Raw genomic sequence first — 26238 nt, 5'->3', positions numbered from 1 at the left:
GCTTCAGGCATTAAGCTTTAGCCACAACTAATTTCCCTTACGCGTCGTTTGGCTTCGCTGTCTGGTCACTTTATATATGTTCGTGGTTAACAAAAATACAGCCCCTCAGTTTACTCCCTCCTCTTTCCTGATTACAGAGTACCTTAGGAATAAATTTGATCATTAGTTCTTTTATGTCATCTAGGGGGCTGGAGCAGAAGTGGTTGACGGTTGTCGAGTCAAATGACGTCTGGTGACACTTTTATACGTGCGTCATCGAATCTACAGCTTCCAGATGGATTCGCGACGGCTACTCAAATCACCAGACATCAAGTCTATACTAACGCTAATGGGAACTGATACAATGGATTCGCGTTCGTCAAAATAACGCCAAAAATTCTCACGTCATCTGACAACGCCAGCGCACTCTCGCGTGACAATAGATAACAAGGCCGAGCGGCGTAATTGAATGAAGCTCGCGCAGCAACATCGATCGATGAAGACGCGCAAGACGGCGGCAGTCGACCCACCGGTCATCTCGTCTTTTCCGAAGGAGCTGTAGTCCCTGGACGGTCCCGTGAGGAAGCTCTGGCTGCCCCTCCCCTGCTCCCAGTTGAAGTCGTCGTCCGTGTCCGCATTCTGCCAACCGCAGTAGCCACCTTCGAAAGTGCAGTGACCTGCGCCAAAGGACATGCATGCGATACATGGATGCAAGGATGACGCAAGAACGATGCAAGGACGGGCATGCAATGTTTATACATATCGCAGGACTCTTAAGCAAAAGCGCAATGTACGAACCCTCTTGAACGCGTTAGATATTCTTGTGGTTTGGTTAATTATCCAATTATCCAACAGGAAGTTTCGTGGTCAGTGACGTTAGAATGTGTGCAAGAAGCGTTATAGCGCTATCTTACTTTGTCGCGAATATATATATATATATATATATATATATATATATATATATATATATATATATATATATATATATATATATATATATATATATATATTGAATAAACGAAGGAGCACACTTACGAAAATTCCATTGATAATGTTTTAACGTTTCAGCCGTGGCACGGCCGAAACGTTACAACATTAAAAATGGAATTTTCGTAAGTGTGCTCCTTCGTTTATTCAAATATATATATATCCCTTCGAAGTAACACCGCAGAGTGGCTAAACATGCATCTTAGAAATACCTTTCCTGCCCGTGAAAATAACCACAAGCGACGCCGGAGATACCAGATTGGCGCCGCTAAAATGCACGGGTTGCTATTATCTGGCAAGGTTTAAAAGGTCTGGGTTTATCCGACTCCCTCTGCATTAAACGTTACTGGATAACCGATGTTCTGCTGCTGAGCATGACTGCGCGGGTTCGGTTATAGGTTATGGCTGGTCGCACTTCGGTTGCGGATAAATTGAGAAACTGAAGTGCACTTAGATTTAGGCGTTCGTTAGAGAGCCTCAAGAGGTAAAAAATCAATAATTTGGAGGCGCCCACTGCCGCTATCAAATAGCCATTTCTATCACTCACTCACTCCCTCACTCACTCACTCACTCACTCACTCACTCACTCACTCACTCACTCACTCACTCACTCACTCACTCACTCACTCACTCACTCACTCACTTCGTGCTCAGCAGTGTTACACCGAATAAATTAATTATTCACTTATCAAAATTAATTTCGCTTCGCCTATAGGCACGCAGCCAACACTGCCACGCATTGAACCTGCCATGCTCGTCGGATCGAACTGAAGTGAACTGAAGCCATGCACTGAATTTATTCTTCGAAATAATAAATCGCACATGTCCGGCCGTCGCACGCGTCGGCCTCTCGGGGCGCACGGAATTCAAGCCTTTCCGCCCGACGACGTGGCTCAAAGCGCCGCGGCCGCATCCTGTCACTTGGGAGCATTGGCTCCCGATGCATCGTGGGTCGAGGGCTGTACCCACCGAGGCAGTTGTCGCCGGCCTCCTCCATGCGGTCGAAGAGGATGTCGTCCAAGGCGATGTAGCCGCGGAACTTCCGCGCGGGGTCGCCTCTCGGCTTGGGCACCGCCTCGAACCACACCTGGGAAGGGACCCGTGCCATCCGTGTGCGTGAACCTCACAAGCATGCGCACGGTACATCAGAAAACCGTATGACTGTCGTCCCACAATCAATCAATCTGTCGCCGTCTCTGTCGGTCTGTCTCTGTCTGTCTGTCTCTGTCTGTCTGTCTGTATCTATCTATCTATCTATCTATCTATCTATCTATCTATCTATCTATCTATCTATCTATCTATCTATCTATCTATCTATCTATCTATCTATCTATCTATCTATCTATCTATCTATCTATCTATCTATCTATCTATCAACCAATCAATCAATCAATCAATTAATCAGTCTTTATTACCTATGCAATAGCAGCGATATATAAGGGAAACAAATGTAGGAGGAGTTTACAAGGCGGACATTTTATGGGCGATACATATTATGGTAACGCCGTTAAAATCGATTATAGCAAATTTTAAGAAATAACCAAGCTAATATGTTTGAAGTGACAGAAACTGCATCAGTAGTTCAGTGGCCACGGTTAGCATGAAAGCCGTGATGAAACACGCATAGTCAATAAACTTGACCGAGCGAAACATTACATGAAAAAACTTTAGCTTTCACCTAGTACATAAATTGGCTTTATAGCTTTCAACTCTGGCGTCAATTCGCGCTGCATATTTAGAAACTAGCGTTTAGTAATTGACAAATGCAAGTGCAAGTCACGCAGCGCGAACAGGGTCAGCGTAGTTTTATCAGAGCAGAAGTGTGTAACTGCCGCTGCAGTAAAAGTTTAGTCTCGAAGGAAATTGAAATCGGCCACTTTTTCTTTTTTTTACGCCTTGATGTGAAATGGCTCTAATTGGAGTCGTGCCTCATAAGCAGTTTGTCGGTTTGGCACATGAACCCTCCCCCCCCCCCTTTTTTTTTTCTGGCCGCTCCACGGGTATATGGTGCCATGCTGTCGAGTAGAATTCCATCCCTGCTGTAGCGGCCATGTTGCAATAAAGACAGAGCAATGTCCCCTTCCATTGATGGAAAGTAGATGCTTACCGCTTATATGGACTTGCCAAAGCGTTACTTGTTCTGTAGGTGTGTTTTCTTATGGCGTTACCATTAGGAGTGTCGAAATGGGGAAAAAGTTTCTGAGTGAAGTGTGGGAAGCCGGTCACGTAGTAAACGTTTGTATATATATATATATAGTGTAGTTGCACCATCAATCGCACTTTACTCCTCGAAGAGGCAGGGCTTGTGGCGAGTAAGCTCCTCAAAAACACTTTGCAATGTCGTGAACACGGTCTACATCATGAATCCAGGAACTCAAAGAGGTGCGACGTAATAGTGACACATTTCTCTCGCATTTACTGCTGACTCAAAAGTGATTGTTTTCTTTGTCCCTGTTCTCTCGTATTTGGCACCCCCTTGCAGCTTCCTCGGTACAGGGTGGTAAACCGCACGTATCTCTAGTTAACCTGCTTGTCTTCCCTTTGCAAATTTCTTTTTATTATTGTCGAAGCTATATAATACAGAATGCACCCGTCTCCTACTGCAAGCTGGCCTCCGCTAAAAAGTGCCAGATCATACCCAACAAACGATTGACAACCCAATAGGCAATACACTCTAAACATTATGCGTTAAGGCAAGCCTTCATCGCAATAAAAAGAGAAAAAGATAGAGGAACAACGGTTGCTAACGCTAGGGTAAGTTTTACCCTTAATTTGTCTTAATACACGGAAAGAAATTGTTTCCTTCGGCATGCATTCCCTGAATTTTATTAGCTTTGTTGCCTTTAAGAGAAAGGGCGAAAATCTACCAAGTGTGGGGATTTTTTCTTTTTTTTGCATTTAGGTCATAATGTTTTTTAAAAGAATTCTTGAAATGTGTAACAACCACAAGAAAAAACATACTCAAGTATCAAGTTTACAACACAGCAACTGAGAAATAAAGAAAACGATATCGAAATTCTGTGAATTGAATATATGAAGATACACAGAGAGCCATAAAAATTACTATACATGTACATGTACAAATTACGTGTACTCTACACCACAGACTTACCAGTAGGGCATTTTCTTAAAACCCTCGTAAACAATCTAACACCTTAATATAAGCTCTAAACTGATATAATATATTTGTCCGTTTCAGATGTTCTAAACGACGCAAGTTATAGAAATGCGATATGATGTTTTGGCAATGAGTTAAGAATTTGTGAACTTTGTGCTTCAGTTCTTTTGCTTTTCTACATTCTTGAAGGTTGCCGATTTCCAGCAATCGTTGCACGAAAGCAAACTGAGACTCTAATTAAGAAACGTGCTTCATACAGTCGCCACATTTAAACTTTCTTTTTTCTCTTAAACGCAACAAAGTTTATTTCAGTCGGTTTAGTAACTGTCTAAAAAGGGCATTATTGCATTTCACACGTATTTGAACAACGACCTCCGAGTTATACCTAAGGTGACACTCCCTTTAAGATGACTCTCGGGGTCACTTACACGGACCCATTTCAACCACGGTAATTATGACCCAAAGCCTTCACTCGAACGGCCCTAATCGTCATTGTTCTTGGGTAACCATAATTTCGCGCTCTTTAGCGTACAATTACTCCGCAGTAAACCAACTATCCAAGCAACAAGTAAAACTGCGCGGCCCTTATTTTCTGTACACTGCTTTGTTTAGTGACAAATGTGAAAAGTTCCGATGAAGCATGTCACGCTTTCGTCAGTAGTTACCTCAACCACGTAGCAAACTACTGCCGCTGGCAGGACGCCTCTTTCCGTAGAGTACACTGGTGGACATGTGGCAATGAGGGAAAAAGACTACGTAGCCAAAGCACGCACACGAAAGTGCGCTAGTGGATATACTCCCGCGTTCTCATAATTCCACATTAGCTAAAGCTGCAGAACAGAAAACTTGGCAGCTGCGCGGTTTCCCAGTACGAGTTCTGAGAAACCGAAAGCACTGTGTCCAACTCCACCGGACTACTTTGGCGCAGGAACAGATGTTGCAGAATGTGCGCATCTGCAGCTTTCCTTCGTTGTCTCAGAAGCATGACCGGCATGAATCCTTTGACTCGGATAGTTCTGCCAGCAGTTCAAGAAAACGGCCCCACTCATAGCTACGAATTCTTGTGCAAAATGCCCGTAGCATCGTTAATAAAGTCACAGAACTAGAATATATTCTACTGGCGCATAGTCCCCATGTAATACTACTTACAGAAACATGGCTGCGTGAGGGAATACGCAGTGATTGCATTGTTCCTTCCGGGTACAAATTCTTTAGGTGGGACAGAGATTCACGAGGCGGTGGTGCTGCCATCATAGTTAAAAATTCCGTCCATGCTTCTACGATTGAATCTAATGTTCCCGAAAGTGTATGGTGTAAGCTTACATTCGAAAACAGAACGTACTTCATTGGCGCAGTATACAGACCACCTGCGTCTTCGCCAGCGTTTCTGGAACTGCTAAGCGAATTCTTGATTGACCATGTTAACAGGAACACGAGGCTGATAATGGCTGGGGACTTTAATTTGCCGCACATTAACTGGCAAAATTTATTGCCCGGCGAGACAGAAACAGTTAGCTCGGAAAAGCTCTTGGAAATAAAATTTTGTCATGGCTTCGAACAAATTGTTCAAGAACCAACTAGAGTTACAGAAAAGTCAAAGTCATTATTGGATCTTGTTTTCCTATCGCACAACATAATAGACTATGCATTAGATATATTGGAGGGCATATCAGACCATAAAATGTTGTCTTTGGACATACAGACCAATGTGGGCAGTATAGGGAGACCGTTTCTACCGGTAAAAGTAAAAGACTTTAAAAATGCAGATGACACCGCCATCATAGATTTTTTAGAATTACAGTTTAGTTACTTCGAGCAGGCATCGAAGAGCGAGTCTGTGGAACAACTGTGGCAAAGATTTAAAAGTAGCATCATAGCTTGCGTCGAGCACTTTGTTCCAACTCGTATTAAGAAAACGCGCAAACGAAACCCCTGGATAACACGCAGCATTATCCATATGAAACGGAAAATTAAAAGACTACGAAAACAGAAAGTGAGAGCGATGGAAGTTGCAGCTATAAAAATTGAGATGAAAGAAGCTCTTGTGAAATCGAAAAAACAGTTCTTTGATCACACGCTTGCCAACTTTCTTAAAAGTTCACCACATAAATTTTGGCGTTACTTCAGTGAAAGAAAGGAAAAAGTTGAACAGATCGAACATGAAGGGAAAGTCCTGACACGAGTTGAAGACTTAGCTGATGCTTTCAATCGCTTCTTTCAATCTGTTTATACGACAGACAAAGTTGATAAGATAGGCGAATACATGAACGGCGACATGAGGACCGCAATGGAATCAGTTATTGTCAGCCGTGAAGGTGTTTTACAATTGCTTCTTGAAGTAGACGCGAAGAAGGCAAGCGGACCGGATGGTCTACCAACTGAATTTTTGAAACGATATGCCGAATGGGTTTCCTTTTACTTAGAGATAATATATGCGAAGTCAATTGAAACTCGTTCACTTCCACAAGACTGGCGCAATGCAATAGTAATCCCTGTTTTTAAAGGTGGCAACCGTATGCAAGTAAACAATTACCGACCCATATCCCTGACGTCAGTTTGCTGCAAGGCTCTAGAACACGTTATTGCAAAGCATATTATTAGTTTTCTTGACACTAACGAGTTACTTTCCACAATTCAGCATGGATTTAGGAGCGGTCTTTCTACGGTGACACAGTTAACAGAAACACTCCATGATTTCTACCTGAACATGGATGCACACCTACAAACAGACGTAATAAGCGTTGATTTTAGGAAAGCTTTCGATAAGGTTTCTCACCGTAAATTACTTTTTAAGCTCGATAAAATAGGAATAGGTAAAGAAGTAATACAATGGATAGAGGCCTATTTATCTATGCGTCAACAGTCCGTAAGGATTGAGGATTGCATTTCAAATCCATTGCGTGTGTACTCTGGGGTTCCCCAAGGTTCCGTTTTGGGACCAATACTTTTTTTGTTGTTTGTTAATGATATCGGTGCACTAGTCGAACCGCCTGTTAAAATGAAACTTTTTGCTGATGATTGTTTGATTTATTCGCCAATAGGGTGCGAAGATAACCAAATTAATCTAAATAGATGCTTACAGGCATTAGACGAGTGGTGTTTAACATGGGACATGGAAATAAACTATAGCAAAACAACATTTACGCATATTCGCTCAAGCAGGAGCAAATTTTCCTTCATATACCACATCGGAAACCATTCTCTGAATAATGCAGCTTCTTTCAAATACTTAGGAGTCAGTATTATGCACACATTACAATGGCACTCACACGTTGATAATATATGTTCTAAGGCAAACCAAAAACTATACTTTTTAAAGAAAAAAACTGGAATGCGCTACACGGGACGTGAAATTAACAGCCTACAAAACTTTTGTACGACCAGTCTTGGAGTACGCTTGTGTTGTGTGGTCCCCTCATCAGAAAGTCCTGAAAGCAAAAATAGAAAGAATACAAAGATTGGCAGTCCGTTTCATATGCGGTAAATATCGACGCATGGAATCTGTTACAGCCTTGTTAAAATCGTGTGAACTAGAGCCTCTGGAGGAACGCAGAAGTAAGCATAGGCTAAAGTTTCTTTTTAAAATCATGAGTGGGCGAACGAAAATAAACAAGGATCTATATCTACAACCCCCAGGACGGAGATGCGATCGTCTAAACAATAGCAGAGCTATTCAACCTTATTTAACACGTACTGATGCTTTTTGTTTCTCCTTTTTTCCTGACACAATTGAAATGTGGAACAGATTGCCTGATGCAGTTGTGAGCAACGAGGGCTCTGCCGAATTTGAAAATGCGTTGGATACTTTCTTTTACGAGAATGTATACTAAATTGTTGCTGCGAGCACTTTCGTTGACTTTTCTTTGTATAACTACTGTTATTTGCTTTTGTTAACTTCCAAGAGCGCCAGTGCATTTGTATGTTACATAGAAAGAAAATTATGTATCATGTATTCTTGACACATCACCCTCCCTGTAATGACCCCAACAACGGGGTTGACAGTATCAAATAAATAAATAAAATAAATAAATAAATAAACTGTCCGCGAGGACGGTTGCGCACGATTACAATGCGTTGGCGCAAGCGGACCCCTCGTGTGCCTCTCCTATGCGATGTAAAACACCAGAATAGACCGGCGAAATGAGCAAACGTGCCTGATGCACGTCCCCGTAGGTGTATGCCACCTCTCCCTTGGTCCAGCGCCCGTCGTAGTTGTCCTGGCTCTCCCACACGGTGATGTTCTCCTGCGTGGCGGCGTCCATGACCACCACCTTGAGACGGTCCACGCTGAGCCCTTCCAGAGCGTAGAAGAAACTCACGCAGAAGCCTTGAGGACCTGGGCGGAAAAGCATGCCGAACCACTCACGCTCATCTAAAATTAACAAGAGAGATTCATGGTACAGACGACGTCGTCCTAAGCATGTCGGCCATGACATAATTCTTTCTTTTTTTTTTGACACCTACAATCACTTGCGACGCATGCAGTCAGCAAAAGCATAGCCTGCGAGATTGCATTTCGCTGCGTTGAGAGAGAACCGTCGCTGGCGCGTGGATTGCCGCACCGCCTAGAGCAAACAAAGACACGCCAGACTAAGCCCTTGCACAACAGGGGCTTAGTAAAGCTTGTTTACTCGAAGCGTAGGACATACGTAGCGGTGGTAGGCGCAGCAAAGAGAAAGGAGACGAATAATAATAAAAGAAGTGACATGACATGAATATATCTGATTTCTCTCTCCTCCGCCTGTCACCATGTATATGTATTCCACGCCTCGAATAAAGAACATTTACTAAGACCTTGCCCTGTCTCACTCCCAGCGTGTGTCTCCGTTAGCGCTTCTATACCACGAATAAATACGAACTAGTCCAGCTGTCATCCAGCCTTCTGTAGAGATATACCATGGCCTCAGATATCGAGCCTGCAATCTCGGAGGACTTATTGCCACGCGTTTATTTCACAGAAAGTCGGCTTTTCGCGGGTCTGCTTTTTGCCTGTGGCGCAATCATTGCGCAGCTGTAGCATGTACCCTCTCCGATGTACACTGTGGCCCATACTGGGCCGCCTGAAATGAGAGACTCTCTCTTTTCTCTTTGTATAGCCATTGTTTTCTATGGCAGCAAGAGCCCTCGCCACTGGGCGTGCTGCTAATTTGTTGGTTGAAAACAGACGAGTTTTTGCCTGGTCTATTGCCCAGCGGGGTGAAAGGCAACGCTATCGTGTGATAATTCTTTGAATTCTTGAGTCGCCTTTCGGTAGTGTGATGCTTTGTCCTTGATGTTTGTACCGTTGCGTTAATTGGACAAGTTGCGCATCTCTTATTTGTGTGCACAGCGCACATCAGTTCCGAATTCATACATAAGTTTTGTACAAATATGTTTCTTCTTTTTTTTCTAGACAGCTCGAGCGCATGCGTCTGTGCTCGCGCGAATATTTTTCGTGTCATCATCGCAGCCTTCTTTTTCTTTCTTTCTTTTTCAGTTTCTGCAGTTAAAAACGAGCAGATTTATACACTTGTTGCTGAAGAATTCCATCTGCCAAACTAGGTGACAATTTGATGAATGCTAAAGGTAAAATTTTCTGTTAACTTCAGTGGAGAAGTAGGTGCCTTCTTTATTATTACTACGGGGTCTATGGTCCCGAAAGTGCACAGTTGACTATAAGGAACGTGGTAGGGGGAGGGGGGGGGATAATTTTGACCAACCGCTGTTACTTTAGATGCACCTAAAGCACGCTGCATGGCAGCTGTTGCATTCCGCCTCCAACAGAGTGCGGCGACCATGACCGGGCACGGGACACGGATTTTCCTGCTCGACAGCGCAGTGCTAGCCCCACTTGGTCAACGCGACGCGTACCATCGAAGAATGCTTTGGGACGGCAACCTAATGAGCCACTATAGAACAACACTGGATACGATGAAAGGAAAAAGTATTCTTGAAGGAAAAGCTTTATTTTCACTCATTTAGCGGCAGAATAATGATTAGAAAGAAAAAAAATATAGGGGCTCAAGTCCTAAGTCTCGAAGTTCGCGCTATAACCTCCGTGACATAACCTGAGTGACGTCACAAATAAAATATTAGTAACAATAATTAAAGAACAGAAACAATTGCGTTTGTGCCATCTTCGCGGAGGGAAAATTGTTCTCCAAACTCTTTATATATAGTGACTTCATTGGAAATTAATGCAGTGTCTCGCAGACTACGGACATCTTCCTACAACGAAGTGGCGCTGTGGTAATCCCTGTCGTCAGGGGGAACTTCCGTGGAAACTTGCGTGTTTTTCTCGGCCTCACCGAGCTTAGAACGACAGAAACCTGAGCTAGTTGGTAAGGATTCATTATGCAAAAAAGAAGTGAGGCGTGCAGAGAGGACACAAGAGTAGAGAAGTGGACAACACCGAGCTGCTTCTCGTGGCACGATATTGGCCGTTTCGCAATTGCAATAGCGTACTTCACCAGAGCAAAAACCTTGTGAGGGGCTATACACTTGGTTCATCTTTGTCATAGAAAATTACCTCGCGAAAACAAAACAGAAAGAAAGATATAAGAATAGTAGGGCGATGTGGTACATCATCATCATCATCGATGTGGTACAAGCAGACACATAGAGAGCGCGCGAGTGAAATTGGCTAATACAGCTGAACATAACTATTGCGTGTCAATTTACTTGCCTCGCTCGAGGCATTACGCCCGAGCTACTTGCTGCGCCGGGCAAGATGAGTCATGAGCTCCGGCCAGCCTCAATTTGTGTAGCCCTTTTCCTAGGTCAGACCTATCTCCGACGCTGCACCACAGCTTCGGTGATCTGACGAAAACTGGGGCATCTGGCAACAGATGGCCGATGACCACGCAAAGAGGACGAGTAGCAAGGAAGAAAGAGAGAGAGAGGGAGAGAGAGAAATAAAAAGGAGCGGCGAGGCCAGTACTATAACGGACAACGATTACACCAAGCAAAGGCAAGCAAAGACAGGGGAACGGAACCTACCAATGTGCGCGCGCAGTCATTCACAAAAAAAAAAAGCGGGAAGTGGACCGGGCAGCTTCCGGTGGTGCGTCAGCTGGTATCATAACGAGCCGCTCGGCGCTTACACGATTACGGAGCCTCCCGCCGCTGCAATGACGGTGGCGCTGTTGTCACGGTTCGCTGCACCTGTGTCGGAAAGGCCTTTCCCCTTCACTGCCCCGTGTGCTACGGTCAGTCTGTCTACGTACGCTGCATTTGCTGTTTCACGTTTGCTCCGGTTCTAACTTCTCACGCTGTTTGCTGTGCGTTCGTTGCATTTACGCCTGGTCTCCTGTGCGAAAGACCAGAACACACCATTCTGTGTGCAGTCGTTCGAACTTGTCACTCCGTTCTCCCGGATCTTCCTCTGGCGATTCACTCTTGTGCAAATGGAACTAAAGGAACATGAAGTCCCGATAATGTGGTCGCTTAGTCTTTCGAGATAATCAAAGCTTCACTTTAAGTGAGAACAGAAGGTGGTCGTTTTGAAAAGGCATTAACGTGAATTTCGCGCAGGCCTGACGCCAGTGTGTGTGAAATTACGATACAAATCGGCATGACAGTCAGGTATCACGCAAAATTTACAACCATTAACTTGTCCTTAACCGCAAGCAGTAAAGAAACAATTAGCATGCGCATTTAAGACGAAGGAAAAGTATACTTAACTGATTGAGTGGAATTTGAAACGAATCATATTGACCTTCGTTGTTTATTCACATATAGAAATAGTCTGTTCGTCCTAATTCACTCACAACATTGCTGTTTCTCACAATTTGCGTTGGCGTGCTTTCCCGTGTTTCGGAGTCTATTTTTCTATCTTTTCTCGGTTCTAGTATTTCGTCGCTTACACGGCTTCGGATGGATGTGGGTTCGGTGTCGTCGATTCTGATACCTTGCACTAACATCCGTGTGTGCGTGTCCCTGCGGCCTTCGGCGTTTTGAGCCACCTATCACTGCCGTTAGGTGGCTATAGCGCCTCATGCCTGATCACTAAGTCGCGGGTGCGACTCCACGACGCAGCGGTCGCTTTTCCATACAGGCGAAATGCAGAAACGCTTCCGTTTCTAGGTTTGTGGCACCATTTTCGGAACTCCACGTAGCCAAAGCTAATCCGAAGCCCTCAATTGTGGCGTCACTCAAAGCTCCAGCGTTGCTTTGGGGCGTTAGACTGCAGGCATCACTCGCTCGCTCGCTCGCTCGCTCGCTCACTCACTCACTCACTCACTCACTCACTCACTCACTCACTCACTCACTCACTCACTCACTCACTCACTCACTCACTCACTCACTCACTCACTCACTCACTCACTCTATCACTCAATAAATAAATAAATAAATAAATCGAAATTCGAAATCAATCAATCGAAATAAACCGCAAGTTGCTTCCAAGATAGGGTGCGCGCGCCCCTGCTCAGCGACCGCAGCTTGAGTAAACGAGGAGAAGAGCCACCCCTCTCTCCCTGCCTCCTTGAACGGGCACATCACCCCAATCCTCTCTTTGCGCGCGTGAAACAAAAACGGTCCGCACCCTTCCTGTCTTCCTCCTTTACGAGTGCAACACACCGCCGCATCAAGCCACCATCACTTTCGGCTCACCCTCGCAAACTTTCGCTCGCACCTAAAACCTACGGCACACGGCCGCGATGTTATCGCACTTGGGCCTTGTGCGCGACATCACGGTGACGGCGACGGCGGAAATTCTCTCGGGCCGGGTGTCCACGCAATCGCTGTCGCGATGAAAGGAATGTACGCGCAGTGTCAATGCTGGTGCTCCTCCTTTTGGTCGCAACATTATATGTAAACAATTAGAAACAATTGACCATGTTTTTTTGCATTGTTGGGCAGGCGTTTTCTTTTGGAACGTTCTTCAAAGAACACTACAGAAAGAATTGCCTTTAAGCCCATTAGGTATTAGATTTTTGACGGTGGAAAATGACGACGGCATGCCATTGGACTTAATTATGCTAATGGGCCTCCACTGTTTATGGAGGGCTCGAATGGCCGGTTTCTTTTGTGAGCCTGACAGCCGGCCTGCGCGGCTGCTCCTCCGGGAAGCTATTTCCAAGCTCATTGATGTAATTAAAGAACAAGAATGTCCTCCGGATTGGCTGGCGAGGATTGAGCCCCTCGCCACATTAAAGGAATTTTAAACTTGACATGGCCAGCCACAATGCGACTGACCGCACAATGTGCATGCGCACAAAGTTGTGTGTGTGTGTTAGTGTATATTTATGCATCGCTTACCTTATTTCAAGAAATGATGCCCTTTGTGTTAGCTTGGTGAAACTTCCGGCAATAAAGAAAAAAAAAAGTCGCAACAGACTCACCCGTGGGCGTGATGTTCCTGGTGGCGAGCACCACGGACTCGTACAGGTACTGGCGCACCTCCGGCGTCCGCGTGGTGATCGCAGCGGCCGCCGTGGGCGCCGGCGTGTGCGCGCCTACGTCAGCGGCGGCCATTGCAGCGTCGGCGCCGCCGGCCGACGCGGCGTCTCCGGTACTGACGATGCTGGGACCGGGTCGCTCGTGGTACGACGTCTCGAAGAAGATGTACCCGCCTGCATGCGGTGGCGGTTCAAGCAACGCTGTGCGGTATCGGCGTACACGTGACATAAGGAGGTGTATTCTCAACAAAACAGCGTTCGAGAAGGTGGTCAGCTTGCAGACCGGTTCGGCCAGTGTAACGTCACGCACTAATGACAGAAAGGCCTGGAAGGACTGTATTTTGAGTGAGATTGAAGCCTTAGTCAGCGGCGTTTCCTTTCCGTGGTGCCTACGATACGCTAGGCTGGCCAAACTAGTCGATGTGCACGACACGAATGACAGAAAGGCCTGGAAGGAAAGTGTATTTTGAGTGAGATTGAGGCCTTAGCGGTGTTTCCTTTCCGTGGTGCTTACGATACGCTATGCTGGCCAAACTAGTCCACGTGCACGAAGTATCTCAGCAATATACCGGGTCAATTTTTATTCCCCGGGGCATTAATGCTGGGTTCATGGAGCTATTCGCTGCTATTTTTCTAAATTGAGTTATATTCCAGAGTTCTACGCGACGAAATCATGATCTGATTATGAGGCACGTCGTATAGCGGGCGACTCGGGATCAATTGTGAGTGCCTAGGATTTCTTAACTTGCACTTACACTCCTTTCTTACACCGAAGTTCACGAGTCTCTTGCATTTCGCCTCCATTGAAATACGGCCGGCGTGGCCACAAACGAACATGCGATTTCGAACTCAGCAGCGCAACACCATACCCACATGGGCTATCGCAGCGGGTCGTGATATTTTTTTTAACAAGCTTTTGAGCATACAATTCATTCGTAGGGATGGAGCCAAAGAAACATGCTTTAAATCATGCAGCTTCAAAGCGGGGTCTTGATTACTAATCCAAAGCTTATTTCATCAAACGTAAAAGTATTCCGGCAATCGGTGCGAAGGACACAAAGATATGGCTACGTCTCAAAAGAAAAGTTTCATGAACTGGAAAAGCGAAAAAGGAAAATGGCTGCGTTTAGCGCAACGCAGGAAGCTATAGAAAAAATAATAATAAAAAAAGTTCCAGCTCTCAAACTCAGTCACTTGCTGCACTATCTAAATTTTTGTCAGCTTTCACGGCCGGCTTGCCGTAAGGCAACATTGGTCAGAAATGTCTTGAAGCACGCGCGCACGCTGCACTGAAAAATAATTGTGCTCAACAGCAGTCGGCTTCCTAGAACTTGTTGCAGTTCAGGGTCTTATCTATTCTGCGACCGCGTTGTTGGTTTTGGACGCGGTTTAAAGATCATCGCCTAGGGGAAAGTGCTACGATAGCGTAAATACCAATACGTGTGTACAGACGCGAAGCACTACATTGTTCGAATCCATATATACTAGCAATGACTTCTCGGCGTTATCTTGTCTGCTAGAGACCTGAGCATGAACCGTTACTCTTACTGATTTACTGTTACATTTACCGTCACTAATGTCGCGCTAGTGGTTTCACTGATTTATCCGTTTGTGCAGACAGAATTGCTCGAGTATATTGATCGAATTTACATTCAGTGATCTTGCTCTCACCTGTATTTTGCATTTATGAAAGCTGCAACCTACGTTGCCTCTCTCTCTTTCTCGCTCCCTCTCCCATCCGCACTACTCTGTTGCTTTGTTTGATAATCACCTCAATCTCCGTTGTAAATGTCAGTCTGTTGATCGCTTTAGTAATTTGTAACCTGGTCCAGCTGTTAGATCTTCCTACTGTATAAATTATCCCACCATCAATGTAATACTATCTGGGTCATTAGATAAATACATAAATAAATAAGTAAATAAATAAATAAATAAAACTTGATCATGTCAACCTCTTTTCTAAAGCAAGACGTGTTTCCACCGGATGTTTTGAGCACTCTTTTTTTATACTAGTTTCACATGGTTTCTCCTAAGTTTGCTTGGTGTTTTTAGCACTGTCTCAAAGTTCCTACATCGGTGACGTGTTTTCGCGTACCTTCTCCGGTGTTCAGCGTGTGGTCGGTCCTCGGCCCTCCGAGCCACAGCGCCGTGTCTCCCTTGCCGGGCTTCCAGGCCATCTTGGGCGTCGCGTTGAAGTAGTTGGTCCAGTCGCACATGCCCAGCTCCTCGGCCTGCCCGAAGTCGCACGGCTCGGGCTTGGCGATAAACTCTGCGTGCCAGCAGGTGGCGCGGCATGCGTCAGGCGCGGGTAATATTCATCGAGAAAGGAAACGATCAGGAGAGGTCATCGCGCAACACGATGGAAGCCGAACGTATCGGCCCAACACCTCAACGTCTCATGAGAGCGCGCGGTAGGTTTTACCGTTCCGTCTTTGTAGGCAGAGCTACGGCAGAGTGGCCGAATACGTGGGTCTCGATTGAAAACTACCTGGCACTAAACGTAATGGGCCCAATACGCTGTTTACCAGAGGTCCCATGTTGGGCCTATAAACTGCGAGGATAAAGCCAAGTGAATGGCTTCACGAAGATTTCGCTTGTAAAGACTTACATAGGGATATCTCTTCGGTTATTTCCTTGCTAGATCGGCAAACCGTATCGAAAGTGGTGACCCCTGTTGACTGATGACGAAAGTGAGTTTGGCGCAGACATGAAAAAGTGCCTGAAAATCAGTCATATCGAACACCACTTGCGACCGCCGCGTACAAAATGTTGCATGAGTTGATCTGTGGGCATGCCAAACTTATGAAAGAAATTAAAAGGCACAATATTGCGACCAAGAGACTTACTTTCCGCTTCCTCCTCCTCCTCTTCATCTTGACGCTTTTCCCTTTGCTGAAAAGGGAGGAAGAAAACTGAGTTTTGGTTTTGATTTCCTTTCCAAAATGGCGCATACGCACTATGAGGGATTCGCCTGAAATACGATGGAATTACGAAAATAAATTGGGTAGTGTCACAACAGCCAAGAAAATAACTATTAGCAATGATTGTAGGAAATCGGAAACAGCATTACTGAGCATTCAGCAAAGAACGTGCCCTGGATACAAATTTCTGTATAGTAAGTGAACAGTAAAGCTAGCAAGAATGGAGGCTCCTATATAGAAAGAATGTCAGAAAGGAAAAAAAATCAACAAACTTAGTCCAAGTCAGCGAAACGGCGTTTATCAAATATTTTTTTCTTGCAACGAGAAACAGCTTCAGAATAAGAAAGAATTCTTAAACGTCGCCGACATATGATGTATGTCCGAAGATTAACGGGACTGGGCATTTTGTTTGTGTGACCTATGGGCAAAATTATGAATAAGTTCACTGCGTAATGAAGTAATGCGATGTCTTAGCGGTATGTAAAATCCATGTTTAGTTTTCGAGAATATTTCCTAAACGTGCTTATGTTTACCCATTTCTCTTTGCCCGCGTCATTCAGCTGTGAGAACTAAAGAATGCGCCACGAAGATGCAGCAACGAATCAACCTGAAATTTCTGGTCCGTTTCAGGAAAACTGCTTCAATGCACTTGAAATGCTTTGCCAAGTATATGGTAATAACTCCATGCCACATATACCGTTGTCTGAGTGGTTCAAGATATTCATGGAGGGGCATGAATAAATGGCAGCTGGCTCCAGGAATGAGGGGCCTTCAACAAGCAGGACTGACAGTAACGTCCAACGGGTAAGGTATGCGTACTGATTGTGGGCTTAGTTCTTCGAATGATCGCCGGCCACCATCGCGATATGCAAAACGAGATTTCTGGAAGATTATCACCAAAAACTTTCGGCATGCAAGAACTCCGCAAGAAAGATTGTTGCCACGGCTGCTTAATTCAAACAGGAAGGCCCTCAGCATCCAGGCGCGTGCCTGAACATCACGACACGTATTCGAACTGGACCAGACTAGCTTCCATCGTAGAGCCATCGCTGGCGATGAGACATGGAGCCATGCTGGTCCCTTTTTTTTTCCATGCGATGAGAAGCATCGTCCCCAGGGAGCTCTTTCCACAGCTAGGGCCAAACGATATATCATCAAGGTTACAAAGGGATCCTGTGGCGGCTGCTTAGCTTAAAGGGCCGGAAGAGACGCGAGTTGTGGCAAGACAAATCGAGGCCGCCGCATCGCAACAGAGCGCCAAGTGCCAACGCCCTCAGTAGCCGACAGTTCATGGCCGAGAGGAACATTGCCGTCCTGGTACAACCACCCTATTGCCCCGATCTTGCCCGATGTGAGATTAATTTTGTTTACGCTTCAAGCTGAAGACGACTGTTGCGGTGAGCCGTTTCGCAAGCGTGGAGACCCGTATATAAGTGCTCTAACGACAAAGCTGCGCAACATCCCAAAACAATCCCTTCAGCAGTGAACAGAGGCATGACAGAGGAAAAGCAAGAAGAAAGGTGTGTTACACTGGAGATTAATCTGAAGGTTACAGCATGTAGAAACCCGCCGTGGTTGCTCAGTGGCTATGGTGTTGGGCTGCTGAGCACGAGGTCGCGGGATCGAATCCCGGCCACGGCGGCCGCATTTCGATGGGGGCGAAATGCGAAAACACCCGTGTGCTTAGATTTAGGTGCACGTTAAAGAACCCCAGGTGGTCAAAATTTCCGGAGTCCTCCACTACGGCGTGCCTCATAATCAGAAAGTGGTTTTGGCACGTAAAACCCCAAATATTATTATTATTATTATTACAGCATGTAGATTGCCGTTTGACACAAAAAAAAACAAATTCTAATAGTTGTCCGTCCCGTTATCTTTCACACAGACCTCGTACACGAGTGAGAACCGTCAAGCTCGGACAGGAACGACATAATCACCATAACTGCGTCCCAGGCGCGGTGCTACGACAGCATGCATCGCGTTTGGTCAAGAACGCTGCCACCCATATACACTGAAGCGTGCGGCACTACACTGTCGCGAAAGTGAAAGTATCTCCGAGAGTGATTACCCGAGAATGCCGCTTTTGCTGTGGCAACCACACCTAGCCTGGCCGGCCCTTCACAACAGTCACCCAGTAACACCATCGTGTGCTGGTGCGCAGTGCTATAAATCCCAGACGCAATATTTTGCTACACTGAATTGCGACACGGCTTTGGATTGGGTTACACGGGGTATTCATGTTTAAGTTTTAAGGAATTTTTAAAAATAACCCGTGACAGATGACATAATTATGGTCCTATAGGTGAAAATTAGTGTCGCAGAATACTTGCACGAGAAATCAAAAGACATCATCAACTAAATGACTAAAATTCACTAAATAACTTCGTAATGAGTTACATTACGGCACATATGGAAGTTTAGGAACGTAGCTGGTGAGTTTGCAAGGCACTTGGAAAGGACTTTGAGGATGACATGGGTTTCTAGATATGCGCCATCAAGCTAGCGGTAAAACGCACTGTTGTTCCACTTACTTTATTAACAGAACGCCCTTCTATGCGTTGATGCACATAAGTAACTGGAACACCCATGTAATTTGTCGCACAGTTTGGCAATGAATACCTCGAAACAGGTGTCATCCTGAGAATTCACTCTAAGTGGATATGCCTAGCAATCTCAGCGGCAACGATTACTAGCAATACTTAGCAATACGTGCCGTAAAAATTAATAGGAGGTTATTTAGTGAATTTTTTTAGTTGAATATATGTTTCCATTTCACGCGCAAGTACTGTCGGCGTCTCGTTGAATAATCCACCTCAAGGACTAGGATTATGCTATCTGCCACAGGTATTCTTTTTTTTCATTCGTAAAACCTCGAAAATGATCCCCCAATATACAGTTATTCGTTCGATTCCAGAATAATACTTCCAGCGTTAAGGAAAATCTATCAAGAACTCGGCGAAACATCAGTTGTCAGCGTTCCCAACGGGGAAAAGAAGAAAAGAAAGAAAGGCCCCAGATCCCCGCGAATTCTGCAACATCTGCGTAAACGGAACAGTGTGCTACCTCTTTAGTGATTGAAGGCTTGGTGCGGGCACGTGCTTTCATTACAACAAACCATTATTTTAGTTATTTTGTGTTTATTTTTTTGTTTCTGTGTGTTCGTGCTTGCGTGTGCGGGCGTTCTCAAGTATTTGCGACATCCAATACAACAGCATCAGTCAGAGTACGACACTCTCACATTTATGATTATTTTCTCAGTAGCTTCTATACATGAATACTTTCTCGCACGAAGAACAAAACGATAAAAATGAAATGTACGCCATAACGGGCCACTGGATCAGAACAAATACCTTCAACAGAAGGGCTAAAGTATATAAAAAAACATATCGCACTCTATGGGCGCGTCAGCAGGCAAGCTGTTGCAGCTCACGCAAAAAGAAGAACCCGTCTGTATATCTGTGCCGGCCACACTGCTGACTATTATTATTTGATTTGCACACGCCATAAAAACAATCACAGAGAATAGTAAGAGATCTAGCTGGCATACTGCCACCAGCAGGGTCGCAACACCTCCCACTTGACCGGTGTTGAATATCCCCTACGCAACGCAGTTCGGTGCAGTCAGCGTGTGTTTTCATTCTCCCTCTGTAGTCAATGGTCAGGGAAGTTCATAGGGCGATCGAACTTCTGGCGGGAGAGCCTGACCGTTCGCTTACGAAAGTCAGATCACCATCTAAAGTTTAAAAGCGCCGTAATAAATCAGCACGTTCACAAAGTAAAGCTCTTGCTGCTTTACTTTGTGCTTTACAAGCTCTTAGGACGGAGCAGGTGCTCCATGTCCTCCTGTAGCTTGCATTCGTTGCACATCGATGAACCGACCTTTACGGATCTTAAGTAAAAAAAATGAATAAATAACTACTGGCGTAGGCTATACGAAGCCTTATCCGATGAATGACTTCTCTCAATCTGCTTGCCCATTCTTCGAGGGACGACGTAGGTCCAGATGAGTGCAAGTACAGGCCTGCTGCCGGGATTATATTCTGAAGATCCAACGCAGAATAGACAAGGACTGAGAAAAATACTGAGAAATACGAAAAAAGAAGTTCACACAGATATGAATGATGAGGACGCACACAGGCGCTGATGCATGCACGTCCTCGCCATTCACGTTTGCGGGAACGTCTTTATTATTTTTTTCAATAGGCTGCTTCATCAAATTCAGAGAAATTACAAACACAGATTACTTGAAGAAAAAGATGTAAAACCTTCCATTTCATTCGTTATGTGTGGCGTCCGTGTGAGCCTAGCATCGCTTAACCTCTACGCGAGCTCGGCTAGTTATCTGGCCAGAAATTAAATGCTGCAATATTGGAGAAAAGACGGAGTCTTTAGAACTATTTGTAGCTGCGCCGTTAAAGTACTCGCCCGATGACAACAAGCCAAATGCAAGATTGTTTACAGCCTCGGCGTTCAGCTTGTCATATTTTATTCAACGACACTGTGTCGCAAATGCTTGCTGCTTGCAAAACAAATACCAACACGAACAGCTGCGAACGAATCGGAGCTGTGAACCACACTTGCGCAGGCGATATCATAGGAAGCCAACAAACAATGACACTAATGAGAACACCTAGGGGAAAAAACTTGTAGCTACTTCTTTAATTAAATAAATGAAAAATTAATGGAAATGAAAGGGGTTGAAAAGGCAACTTGCCCCAACTGGGAAGTGATCCCAGCGGTGGCGCTGGCTAACACTACCAGGGTTAGTGCTACACTCTTAGACAAAAGTACCCTTTGGGGTGTATATCTGCCACACAACGATAATCGCCATCTGCCTTGCTTGCGTTTCCTTTCTTGAAAACTCCGCACCCGCTACTTTCCTGTGGGGAATGCTATGCCATGGTGATAACGCGCATGCCGTTCGTTACTGGGAAGTACCAGGCTCGCAGCGTTAAAGAAAGGAAATGCGGACAAGAGAGATGACGTTTATCGTTGTGTGGCAAGATACGACCCAAAGGGTGTAATTTTGTTTTAGAGTGTAGTAGTAAAAAACATAAATACCTAAGAAAATGGATGGGAAAACGGTGCCGTGGTACCTCAATTGGTAGAGCATCGCACGCGTAATGCGATGACGTCGGATCGCTCCCCACCTGCGGCAAGTTGTTTTTTTTCATCCACTTTCATTTACATATTATTTTATCATTTCTTTCATTCAATTAGTAACTGCAAGTAAATTCCTCCATGTTTTCCTTGGTGTCATTGTTTGTTAGCTTCTTACGATATGATTAATAAAAATTGGGCCCCCTCGGTTAAGCCCTTTCTTCTCGTTTCGCAGGCGATGTAACTCCAAGGGATCATCCACCGATACGATAAGTATTCTGGGGTGCAAAACCTGCCGCCTAAACCAACTGACGGATGCATTTCATACGCTGGTCAAATACCGAAAATGTAACCGAGTAAGAAGCATCGAGAATTTTGCTGGAAAATACGCCCTACAATAAACTTCCGGGAAATAATGTTCTTCGAAGAACACGAACTACACAAACAACACGTAATCATTAAAATAAAGGTATTCCACCTATCTAGCTGTCAGTGCGACGGGCAGCGCGAAAAAACAAGTTTACTTATTTTTACGGTTTTGTGAAAGAAGAAAAAGAAAACTAGATCATTCAGGAACGCAATATTTTCTGGAAATGCTTTAAATGTTAGGGTCGATATGTAGGCAAATTAGAGATGAGGGGGTAATTAAAGCCGAATAAAATTCGCTAGACAATTTTTTTTTCCCTGACTTAGGGGCGTTATGTGAGATGCTCACAATACTTCACCGCTGTCCTGGGAGGTCTAAAGACGGCAACGATCTCAAATTAAGAGGAATGAGATGCCATGCTATAGACTGACGTGTACCGAAAGTTTGAAGTTAACTTAAGGTTAAGAAGAAGTTCAACACGGGCTTTCAATATAGTTAATGGATACTCATTTTCTTGGTATGTTCACGCGTGCGCTGTGCAAGGCATGTGCTTCCGTGGAGAACTATATGAGGTACATTGCCTATATTCCGTAAAAGCAGAAAGCATGTTGTGGGTGACGTATGATAAATGATCTAACCTTGTAGGTGACAACAGCCTTTTTAGTAAATTACTTATTCAAGTACTCTGTGTGTGTATCACTGCCGTTATCCGCAATGTTTCTCAGAGTCCATCTAGTACATCACACCGAGTTGGAATTTGGTGGAAACGGCAAGCGTGTGAGGTGTAATGTGTGACCAAACTTTAACGTTTACGGTCTAATTAGAAGTTGTTGCAAATAATTACTGAGCCCTGACCTTTTCCTTATTTACTTGCGTTATATGAGAGGTCCGTAGTTTGTTTTGCCACAGTCCCCAGTGAACTAAACAAGGCACTGAGTTTACATTATGAGGAGGCACGTAAGGAGCAATGCGTTGGGAAAAGTGCAAGTGTGTTGGTTAATGATTATTAATGCATTTATTAGTACCGAATTAATAAAGATATCATTTGATATTTCGTCCGAAAGGTGGCATTTGTGATTCTCTGTTGAAGTCCTCGTTACGTTTGTAATGAAATTGTCATGGATCGATAGCTTTGAGGGGCGTAGCATTATAATCTGCAGTATGACATACTAGCTCCGTTCGTCTCTTTACATTTATATGACAAGCTTTCTTTTCGTTCTTTTTTTTTTTAACCGAGGATGGCTCGGTTAATTCGTAATACCACGCTACGTTGCGTGGCTGTCATAACGGTAATATCCGGCGCTGCGTGCTATTCAGTGTCCTTATGACGAATTGTGCTCAATGCTAGCGCAAGCTTTATTGGCAGCTTGGTAATTTCAAAAACAAAAGTTATAGAATGTGCTTGTGCACGAAAAACAGATCCTAATTCTACCGCATTATTGGAGATGAATCACACGCTATAAATGATCATATTTTGATTACTGTCACTATAGCCGTCCGAATGCCAAAAACGCTGAAGAAATACAATCCATCAGATCTTGATTGCTGTCAGAGATGTCGTGGTTAAACCTAGTACGTTGGTTCCATTAAACACTGAATCACTACGTCGTTGATCCTCTGCTTATCTGCCTTAGCGTAAAGGCAGTGATTTCAACACAACGTGTTACGTATAACGTGTTACACGTAATCATTCTTGTTTCATTACAAGCTTTCACGTAGCGTTGGAGAGATGGACCGTGCTATACAGACAGTGCTTGTACGCGGTCACGATCACTATAGTGCACCACATCATCACGCGTTCACTGTTTTGTTCCTGACGGTAAGGTATATGGGGAATAAACAAAAAGCAAATGAAAGCTTTCAACTCCGCATCATGCAGGTACTCGCAAAACAAACTGCGTAGTCCATGATAGGTGCACACATTCGTTATGTCGAAGAACCGACGTACGCAGGCACCGTGCGATTGAAAACGAGCACTCACCAAGAAGTCTCTTTCCAGCTTCGTGTCCGCAAGTGGCGTATCCGGAGCCGCAGTTGTTGACTCCTCCGTAGTGGCTACGGACAGAACCACAGACTCGTCCCTCTCGACTAATGACGTGAACGTCGGGGCCACGTCCAGCAGAAACGGCAAATGCGTGGTCGTCGTGGCATTGGTGACGTTTTTCGAACCACCGTCACCGTGGTCTGTGTGTGGTTCGCCGTGTCTCGCAGTTCTGTTAGGCAGCACGACCGAGTCGGTCGACACCGTGCTCCAGACCATGGATCCCGTCTTTTGTGTGACGTCATCCCCGGGCATCTCGAATCCGCAGTCTGTTTCTTCGGCCGCAATGACAACGACGCAGTAACAGACGCTGATCCAGCGAACTATGGACGACATCTCCGAGTTCGGCCGTAGCCTTGCTAAGCCTTGTTCGATAGTGCGACGGAAGACAGACGACGACCTTTCAGCGTCTTCTGTCCGTTTCACAATGAGACCTCTTCCGTTGGAAATACATTGGTACCGTCCTGCGATCCATGTACTAGCTAGCCTTAGCAAGAAGCAGACGAACGCACGGTCCGTCCTCGTGACATGTAGAGCAGACGACGCGACCTGACATCCCGGCTGCAGAAGGACTGTCTAATTTGCGGCTGGAAACCCAATGAAAAGGACAAAAGACCGGACGCTGCGCGCGAGACAAAAGCAACCTGCAGAAAATGGGACCGCGACGAAAACGCACCCGTTTCGTTGTTCTAGTTGCTCGCGCGTTGGTTTTGTTGTCGTCAAAGGGACGGTCGCGGTTGCCTCTGCTTTGGGTAGCTCGCGCTTATCAAAAATCAAGAGGCCGGTGAAAGCGGCGCGGCAAGCAGACGACAATGATGCGCTTTTGCTGTGGTTTGGTGACAGAAGCAGCCAATGGCGTCGCTTCTTCCTGGAAACGTGGCTGCGCACTCAGTCCTGACAAGGCCTTCTCTAGCGAGCAGAGAAAAAGAAAATGCTACCAGAAAATGGTAGTTGGCACGAGCTGCGTAAAAAAATTTAATTGGCTGTAGAGGATCACCGGTAGATTGTTTTTGTGTCTGGCAAGCTCTAGCGAAATCCCTAAGAGCAGAGGAGCCCTAATACATAGAAATAAAAAAGTCAACCAGTAGGATTGTACTTTACACTCCCGAAGAATATTACATAATAAAATTATTAAAAATAAATTTCCTTCTGGGACATGTGAAGATTGAAACGTTATTATAGTTTGCCCGGCGCTATATCACTACATATACGTAATGATGATTTCATCTCTAAAATACTCCTACAATTCAGAGGACTAGATACATGGCTTTAGAAATGCCACAAATGCGGTGTTAGTGCAGTGTACTTGCAAAGTTGGAGAAGTATGGGAGAGGCCTCTGCCCTGCAGTGTGCATAACTAGGCTGATCATGATGATGATGATGATGATTAATATTATCACTTGCAAATGCCCTTGGACTTCCTTCTCCTCATCATTACTGCTGAACACAAGTTTGCTTGCCATCACTCCTTCGCTACTACAAAAATAGCACGCCAGAACTACCAGCTCCCGCCTGCCTCTCCGACTTTTTGTGAATAAATTTTATTCTCTCTTTCCTTAAATGTCTATGTTGTTGTTTTTCAGATTACACTGAAATAACACTTGTGAAAAAGAGTGTACTACGTCAATTACAAATTTCTGTAGGTTATGCTTATCTAACGCACACATTCGAATAAATGTGAAGCGGTGAATGGAATGCTCTAAAGTTGCCCATTTATTTCCTGCACTTTTAACGTAAAAAACGTTAAATTAAATTATGGGGTTTTGCGGGCCAAAACCACTTTCTGATTATGAGGCACGCCGTAGTGGAGGACTCCGGAAATTTCGACCACCTGGGGTTCTTTAACGTGCACCTAAATCTAAATACACGGTTTTTTTTCGCATTTCGCCCCCACCGAAATGCGGCCGCCGTGGCCGGGATTCGATCCCACGACCTGGTGCTCCGCAGCCTAGCACCATAGCCACTGAGCAACCACGGCGGGTTTTAGCGTACAGGAATCTGGCGCACGCGCATGCGCTCCCGCGCACACGTGGTATAGGTCACGTGACACGCGCGGCGACCATCTCAAAGAGCTAGTTGGCTTTGGCACGACAGAAGTACGCGCGCCATTTTGGCGATGCTGAATACCTGCGTATGGTTACCCGATTTTTACGCGTTTTGCGTTAGATGCGCTGTGTCGCTGTAGGTGCACTGTAGGCAACGCACGACTAGCACTCAGTGGACCCGTCTCACGTTTAACAACACATTCCTCCATTCGGTCCTCCTTCGCACGCTGCCATTCCCACGGCGGCAAAGGCCTCCCTACGTGTTTAGGGCTCGGGCACCGGGCTCTGGCTTCTATCTTC

At 45.1% G+C, this 26238-nt stretch overlaps 1 protein-coding gene across 1 annotated transcript in view; it reads right to left on the bottom strand.

Moving 5' to 3' along the window:
- Nucleotides 1-24685, bottom strand: part of LOC135919791 (MAM and LDL-receptor class A domain-containing protein 1-like) — a 54855-nt gene extending 30170 nt beyond the window's left edge. The window contains exons 1-7 of the mRNA XM_065453720.2: nucleotides 23834-24685; nucleotides 16311-16356; nucleotides 15560-15733; nucleotides 13408-13638; nucleotides 8239-8420; nucleotides 1936-2053; nucleotides 510-656 (exon numbers count right to left, since the gene is read on the bottom strand). Coding sequence (XP_065309792.2) covers nucleotides 510-656; nucleotides 1936-2053; nucleotides 8239-8420; nucleotides 13408-13638; nucleotides 15560-15733; nucleotides 16311-16356; nucleotides 23834-24229 — 1294 coding nt within the window. The 5' untranslated portion in view covers nucleotides 24230-24685. The remainder of the gene's footprint in view (nucleotides 1-509; nucleotides 657-1935; nucleotides 2054-8238; nucleotides 8421-13407; nucleotides 13639-15559; nucleotides 15734-16310; nucleotides 16357-23833) is intronic.
- Between the last annotated feature and the right edge of the window lie 1553 nt (nucleotides 24686-26238).

The sequence above is a fragment of the Dermacentor albipictus genome, chromosome 9 (assembly GCF_038994185.2).
Source record: "Dermacentor albipictus isolate Rhodes 1998 colony chromosome 9, USDA_Dalb.pri_finalv2, whole genome shotgun sequence".
Classification (NCBI taxonomy): Eukaryota; Metazoa; Arthropoda; class Arachnida; order Ixodida; family Ixodidae; genus Dermacentor; species Dermacentor albipictus.
Note: the sequence above shows the minus strand (reverse complement) of the source record. Positions and strands in the feature narration are given on the sequence as shown.